Source organism: Ipomoea nil, unplaced genomic scaffold, assembly GCF_001879475.1.
Source record: "Ipomoea nil cultivar Tokyo-kokei standard unplaced genomic scaffold, Asagao_1.1 scaffold1407, whole genome shotgun sequence".
Taxonomy (NCBI): Eukaryota; Viridiplantae; Streptophyta; class Magnoliopsida; order Solanales; family Convolvulaceae; genus Ipomoea; species Ipomoea nil.
The window spans coordinates 1,362,882-1,370,845 of NW_017617835.1; the positions used below are offsets into that span (position 1 = coordinate 1,362,882).

General features: G+C 36.6%; 2 protein-coding genes across 3 annotated transcripts; one reads left to right on the forward strand and one right to left on the reverse strand.

Moving 5' to 3' along the window:
* Nucleotides 1–350: 350 nt before the first annotated feature.
* LOC109186544 (deSI-like protein At4g17486) lies at nt 351–3,567 on the forward strand. Its single transcript, XM_019336567.1, has 4 exons — nt 351–910; nt 2,461–2,748; nt 2,896–2,976; nt 3,107–3,567. The coding sequence occupies exons 1-4, from the start codon at nt 694–696 to the stop codon at nt 3,244–3,246; spliced, it is 726 nt and encodes a 241-aa protein (XP_019192112.1). The 5' UTR covers nt 351–693; the 3' UTR covers nt 3,247–3,567.
* Nucleotides 3,568–3,711: 144 nt separating this feature from the next.
* Nucleotides 3,712–7,964, reverse strand: LOC109186543 (acyl-protein thioesterase 2). 2 transcript variants are annotated; one of them, XM_019336565.1, is made up of 10 exons: nt 7,838–7,964; nt 7,123–7,203; nt 6,451–6,565; nt 5,878–5,914; nt 5,675–5,744; nt 5,308–5,412; nt 4,518–4,668; nt 4,346–4,428; nt 4,118–4,211; nt 3,712–4,030 (listed from the first exon to the last, which is right to left on the reverse strand). In XM_019336565.1, exons 2-10 carry the CDS (start codon nt 7,151–7,153, stop codon nt 3,949–3,951), a joined length of 768 nt encoding a protein of 255 aa, XP_019192110.1. In that variant the 5' UTR covers nt 7,154–7,203; nt 7,838–7,964; the 3' UTR covers nt 3,712–3,948. The 2 variants fall into 2 exon arrangements, with proteins under 2 accessions (XP_019192110.1, XP_019192111.1); XM_019336566.1 differs by lacking the exon at nt 7,838–7,964 and adding an exon at nt 7,598–7,621.

Sequence of the window (7,964 nt, forward strand, 5' to 3'; positions counted from 1 at the left end):
TCTTAGATAATAACGACAGATTTTTTGACACGCGAAAAAAAAAAAAAAAGAGAAAAAGAACCAACACACTTGTAATCTAATTTGAACGTACACTTCAAAAGCCAAATAATTCGACAACTCATACAAATAAATTTATATTAACGTTGTTTCATCAATAATTGTCATCATTATCAAACAATCTTTTATTTTTATTTTTTTAATCATTTTATATCATTTATCATACATTCTATTATTGGACATCCAATAAACAAATATTTTACACGTCACTCTGTTCAAATTTATACTCTGCATATTATTCCAATTAATTTCTCCGTACATTTAATGTAAAAATATATTAATTTCCCCGAAATTCTGATAATTGATTGTTTCTATCCATTTCTGCCATGACAAAGAAAGCGAAAACGAAATTTGCAGTGAGATCTAAGGCTGTAGGGAGTCTAAGCTTGATAAGCAATTAAGGGGAGCAAATAGTAATGAAAATAGTTTTCCTCTCCCAGAAGTGTAATCACTAATCACTAGTCGGAGAGAGAAAGAATCAGAGAATCCCAGAGAGAGAGAGAGAGAGAGAGACCCAAATCGTTCAAGATTTGAAGGTTGGAACATCACACTCGAAACTACTCAAAACATCTCACTCTGGGATGTTTTATCATCGCTAGCCAGAGGGAGAAGAAGAAAAAAAAAAGGGCCTTTTTTATGTTTCTTGAAAAAGGTAATCAAATGGGCGAAGGGAACATCGTCTCACATTCTTGTTCAAGCCGAGAGCCTGCAAATGCAAGCGATTCAACCGCCGACAGCAATAGCAGCAACGTCAGCCGCGGCTCGCAGGTTATATTGAACGTCTATGACCTTACTCCCATCAATCACTATACCATTTGGTTTGGGTTTGGCATCTTCCATTCTGGGATTGAAGGTCAGCACCACCCAATCAATCCACCCTTTTTTTTGCATATATCTATGTTTTATGTTTATGTGCATTTGTTTTTGCTTAACATTTCTTGGTTTTTAAGGAATTGGGTTTTTCTCTAGTTATTGAAACATATTGTGGTTGGTCTCTGTGATAGAGTTTCTGAAATCTTGAACAGTTCTTGGTACTGAAAATTTGTTGTTTGAAGGACAGGTTTTTAATGGAGTCTTATTGATTAAGTCTGAATTAGTATTCCAATATTCCATATTTGGTAGAGATGATTCTTTGTGCCTTTCTGGCTCCTAGACCCAAGAAAAAGATGGAATAAGGAAGTGGAGATTGCAATGACATTCATTTCACTTTGAATCTCTCTTTAGTCTTTATTGGCATGTTAAGTTTGATGGGATTCATGATGTACCCTTGACTTTCTTTGAATAGCCATGTAGATCTAGAAAATTAGAACCATAAATAATAGGAATGATTTGAAGCAATTGGTAGGCTGTAGTTTTCGGGAAATAAATAATTGAACAGTTTCTAATGTCTACAAGCATTCTCGAGAGTCTTCCTGTACAGTGTACACTAGAGATGCTGTCGGTTATTGGTCCTTCGAAGCATGTTACAAATGCCAAGGTTTTAAGGAGCAAGCAATAACTGAACTCCCTTTTTCTTTCACTGTTTTCAATTTTGATCTTTTTCGTGCTTTATGAGTTACTTCTAGACTGATTCTATTTCCTTTTTCCTTCATGGATATCTTTGTATATACATGTTCATTTTATCTTTTTTTTTTCCCTCCATTTTCATTCATTACAATCTTTGAAAGTTAAGTGAGCATAAAAGCAGAAAAGTAAGCTTCTTTTTGCAAAAACAGCATGCAGATGTGACAAACTTTCCCTCATTTCCATTCTAAATATTCTATAGATGCTCATGCTGTATTGATTTGCTTCTCTAAGATATGCTTTTATCTTCATAATGAGTGGATCCGTATGAAATTCCAGATAAATCATCGGGTTGCTTGGGTTATCTATCTATTAAAGAATATATTCTGTGCATAAATTGATCATAAGTAGGCATACTTCAAGCATCTTTGTAACTAGTTGCACAAGACACGGAGACGGTGAATATTAGTTTTTTTTTTTTTGTCAGACCACGAGGTGTCTTGAGTAGGCCCTAACTGTAGGAGGCACCTTTAAGCCCGTACCATACTCAGACTAATCCCTGTTCGCACCGGGGCGGCCCAATTAAGGGACAAAGTGCTGGCCAGATTGATATTAGTTGATTGTTCTTGATATGATTTTAAAGTGATTATACAAATATGTTTTATTTGTGAGATTATGCGGTCTTTTTGTGACCAGATAAGTTGATCTCTACCTCTCTTTCTATAAGCATGTGTATTTTCTCGGAAGACTTATTTGGTAGACTAGGCATGTGAAAAATAAAAGAACAATAAAGTGACGTTTTATTGTAACCTGATGATGAAACGATGTTGCGAAATGAAGCAATGAGACTTTACTAAGAATTAATTTTCAGTTTTGTTTCCGCATTGCAAAAATTTCCAGTCCATGGAATGGAATATGGTTTTGGAGCGCATGACTTTCCTATAAGCGGGGTGTTTGAAGTGGAGCCTAAGAGCTGCCCAGGTTTTAGCTACAGATGTTCGATCCCGCTGGGTCAGATTAACCTACCTCCATATGAATTCCGAACTTTTATCGAAAATGTGGCTTCTGAATACCACGGGGACACCTACCACCTCATCTCCAAGAACTGCAACCATTTCACAGATGATATGGCTAGGAGACTGACTAGGAAGGGGATTCCCGGGTGGGTGAATCGACTTGCCAGACTTGGTAATAATTTCTTCCCGATTCATCATCTCCCTCGACTTCTAAACTTTCTTTTTATTTAGGAAAAAAAGCAACTTTAAAGTCCAAGAATCGGTGGTTTTCCCCTAATATTTCTATACATTGAATGATTAATTGGTGTTAAATTTTCAGGTGCTTTCTGCAGCTGTCTTCTTCCCGAATACCTTCAAGTAACGAGTGTTAAACAGCTTCCTGAATACCATATTTGTGCAGGTGGTTTCTTCTTATATTTGTCTTCGATTACGAATTTCATCCTCCTTTCGTGAATGCAAACAACAGATCTTACTATAGACCGAATGTTTCTGCTACTCCGAACTTGCTAATTCTTTTCATTGTGCCCCAGAAGAAGATGGGAGTGGGTCGCTCTCTACTGTAACACCCCAGGAACCCAATGAAAGCGAGGATGGCGATCCAGATAAGCACCTGCTATCACCTCCCCGTGGCAGCGGGGAAGTGTGCTTTATAAGGGAGATATCCAAGTGAGACATTATTTATTCGAAATCCGTTCGTGATTGGCTTGAATCGTTCAACAACTTTCTTCTGCAAGTGGCAAAATTGTGATCAATGGCAGTAGAGTAGAGGAGCATTATTTGGTGTAGACAGTAGAGAGCACATTGTATCATGAGCCTTGTGGCCCCCACAAGTAATGGTTTCTTCATATTCTCTTGAGGTGTATTTTCAGTGGGGCTTTTCAAGTGATTGCTTAATCATTGCAACTTCCATTGCTTTCAAAGCAAACATTATGCTTGTAATTCACTGTTCAGAACAGCCAATTCAATTGTTCATCCAGGGCTTTTGAAGATAGATTTCTTCCATTTTTACATTTTTGAAGTAAATGTTCATCAAGTTTGTACAAAATATTCATAAAGGTTTGCATAGCTCTGTGAGTTGAGTTGAGACAGATTATTGAGGTTTGAATACAAGAAATAAAGCACAGAATAGATTCAGAGTGGAAATTACCAAATAGCACTGTTTACTTCCCCCAAGCCAATAAAGAGATAATTTAAAGGTCCATAAATTCATACAATATGAGTAAAGCTACAACCTTCTGGATGGAATACTTGTCAAATACAATCCATTAAAAAAGATGAAAAAAAAAAAACAAAAAACAAAGCAATTTTGCAACCTTCATATCACCATAGTGCCCTTTGAGCAACAATCAAAATTAACAAAATGGGAAGATAACTATTTCCCATCGAGCCCGAGCTTGGAGGTTAACCATGCACAAACTTCATCCATCTCCTCTGGGATAGTGTAGTGACCGAGGCTGTCAATCAAACAACGCTAGATGGTTTATTGAATTTATTTTACAAAATGTCATAAATACGAGATCTCAAAAGTGCAAGGCACATACGCTGTGTATGATTTGAATGCGACATCTGGAAATCCGGATGAAATCAACTTTTGGGATGACTTCTCGCCAAACGTGTATGGAACGACATCATCTCCTGTATCAAATTGTATGAAAAAAATATCAAGTTACACCTGGTTAAAAAAATAGAAAATAGCTGTACATAGAAAGAAAATCAATTTTCAGTGCATATATACGCCATACAAATGAGACCACACAAAAATCAAATACCTTTGCCGTGACAAAGCAGGATAGGCAGTGAAGCAGCCCGCCTTGCAGCCTCCTCTACCCCTGCCATTTTGTTGCTTAAAGTCCTGCCAGAATAATAGATCAACAAAAATATCTACTAGATCCAACGTGCTTGTAATAAGAAGAAATAAGGGAAGGTTGCTAGGCATCAAACTTTGCACAAGGAAGCCAGCCACTTAATCCAACAACTGCACTTAAGTTGGCAGGGTACGAGTTTCCATTCTCATACTTCCCATGCGTGAAACAAGTTGCAGAGTAAAGGGAGGTTGCAGCACCCATGCTAAAGCCTCCGACACCAAGTTTGACTGCAAAACACAAATTGTATTAATAAATGTGAAAGGGTGATAAGCCGTTATGTTCTTACTGAGAACTTGAGCATAATTAGCGAGGGGGGCTGCATTTTCTGTTCAGCTACATTTTAGTAGTAGCAGAGTTGTTTGTCAAAATCAAATGCATAATTAGATAGATGAGGTATATGCTTATATAAACGGGCAATATACCCATAATCATACAATTTTATTTTTATTTTTGGTTGCCCAAAGGTATCCCTCCAGCCGATAGCCAGAAGGACTAATCCCCCGTCCCTACTGTCAGCACACTAAGTGGTAGGGGACTGGCCAAATGGTTTGCTCGATTCACATGGGTGGGGATCGAACCCCCAACCTCATGCTTAAGGGACGAGGTGCTGAACCACCACGCCAACCATGTTGGTTCCCATAATCATACAATGAGTAGGAACTATTTCTCCCTAAATACCAACATATTATATAAAAGAGGAAAATAAAATCTCAAAATCTGATATCCTAAAACATGAAAGCCCATTAGGAAACAAGAAATCATAGCAACCTGAAATAGCAAGAATTTTAAAAAGGCCAAAACAAGAAAAGTTTTAAATATCTTTAGGGCAGGAATTATATTTCTCGAACTGCGAGATAAAAACTCACTTTCAGAAGGCTCAGTAGCCAACAAGCTTGCCACATATGCCGCTGAAGCATCCAGGCCCTCTACATCATCAATTGCATTTTCGGAAAGCTCATTCACATCAAACCCTGATTCAACCATGAAAAGTGTTTATTGATGACATAGTCAACTATATCATGTGTTAATATCGAACTCTATGGACAGTATAACATCCATAACTTTCAGCAAAAAAGTGTGAAGTGTTTAGGTCAACTAGTAATATAAAGCAATTTTGATTGCATAATGATTCTTTCTCCCCCAACGTATTTAAGACAGTATAACTACAGTAAGATTTGCTCATATATGCTGATCAAAATGAAAAGTAACAGCTAAAATAGCAGGGCAACATACAGGCAGTTGAAGGGAAGCCTCCAAATAAAGTTATTGGCCGCTGAGGGGCCGTTGGACAGATCCATTTAATCTGCATTTTAAAAAAACATTGGAATAACACAATCAGACTGTTAAATGCATCAATAAGCAAAAGCATGTATATTCCAATGTAGAATGATGCAACAAAAGGTTAATGCAAGTACATCTATGGAACTAATCCTTACATTTGGAAGAGGAAGAGTCTCTAAAAGACTGGACCAGCTGTCAAAAAAAGAAAATCAAAGCAAAGAATGTGATTAAGTAAGCTTCATAATTGAGTTTGGATGGTTGTATGGATGATGAACACATTTATATCAACTAACTAACTGAGAACTCCATACTCCATAGCAAGGAAGACGTAACACCGATGCCCTCTTCACTTCGATAAAGATAAAAATGAAAAGTTTACTTCTATTGCTCACAGAATTAATTTTATATTCATTTAAGCACTCTCATACATTAATTTCAACTGTAATTCAACATGAAACAAAATCACTTATTAATCCTTTTCACTAAAGGAAATATTAAAGATTGGGTCCTGCTAACAGAAAGTTATACTTCCAAGCGTGGTAAGATCAATATGCCGGGCTTCCAGAAACAAGATAAAGGACATGAGATAAAGTGATAAACCCATTCTCAAGTGACAAATGATATTAAGACACTTAAAGGCAAGGTCATAGGAAGAGGAGGATGCACACAATCTTTATGCAAAAGCATATCACATTGACACTCACAAAAAGGAATAGGGATGGAAGTACCTAGAGCCATTGTCTCCAAGGCCATGCAACCAAACAATAGTTGCCTGGTGTTTACCTTTGGGCTTCACCACATAAGTCCGTCCAAAGTTGAATGACCTTCCAGCAGTTCTACCAGCTATAAGGATTTAAATTACAGTTCACTCAGTTATGAAAGAATAAAGAAATGATATACAGAGACAAAGTCGTCAAAATCATTTCTTCTTTTGATTAGTACTCCTCCCTTGCATTTGCAGATTGAACAATTGAATATATTTGGCAAGATTCTCATCATCATAATCATAATCATAATCATAATAATAATAATAACAATAAAATTTTCTCCATTATTCATTATAATAGACAATACGGTGCAAATATAGATATGTCTCCTAATGTTTCACTTATACTTCTACCTCACCCTTTCTCCTACGAATAAAAAGAACCAGAGAAAGAAAGTATTTGGGTGTTTTCCTCCATAACCAGCCAAATTTTCAATGATTTTCACAAAGGCTAAGTACAAGAAACAACAGATACTGCAAATATAATGGATCAAAAGCTACTAGACTACTAAACTACTCCAAACCCATTAGGATGAATTACAGGATCCAACAAAAACATCATCCAGAATTATTCTTAGCTAATGGAACATGCTCAAAAATAATAAAATAAAATAAATACGATTAAAATACTAACCAGAAGCTACAGAAGAGCCAGTGAAACTCATTCCTTCAAACAAAACTGAGAGCAGACTGTTAGAACAATTGTATATTTCACCTACAGGTAAAAGAAATTAAGATTAGCTCAAGTAATACAGCCCAACTCATCATTTACAACTGAAAATGAAATACAGCCATTGGTATAACACACTTGCACAAACTCAGGAAATGTGCATAAAACCAAGGCTACTCAATATTAGAAAATCCATTAGTTTGTACCCAGCAAACAGTTTACAATAGAGATACCTTAGTATCGACGTAGTTGAATCTACATTAACAAATCCACTAACCCAGCTGAGAAATATGCGGATCAAAAGTCTCCTTAATCACAGATAATCAGGCATTCATTTTCAACTCGAATTACAGCAAGAGAATAATTTATTGGAGAGAGAGAGAGAGAGAAATCCCAAAGTAAAGCTGGGAAATTTAATTATAATTATCCGGAAAAATACCCAAAAATGGATTATCAGTGACAAGAACAGAAAACCCACATCTTCATGACGAACATTTTTTCGATTTACGTCAAAGCCCCGGACAAATCGAAGACCAAATTATGAATCAAGCACGATTAGGAGATAGTACATGAATGTAGAAACAACGCAGAAAAGCATAAATACCAAAAAGAAAAATGCATTTCTACGCGAGGAAGATCAGATAGATCTTTTTTGTTTCTGGGTAGCTTCAATTGTTACCTGAAATCTCGATGACGCGCAGTTTCCGAAGCGCCTCGCTCTCTCCTGTGCGTAGAAAGTCTCAGTTGTGATGTATGATGTATCGCTCTCGTTTCAGTCTATATATCTACTCATAACTATAACACTA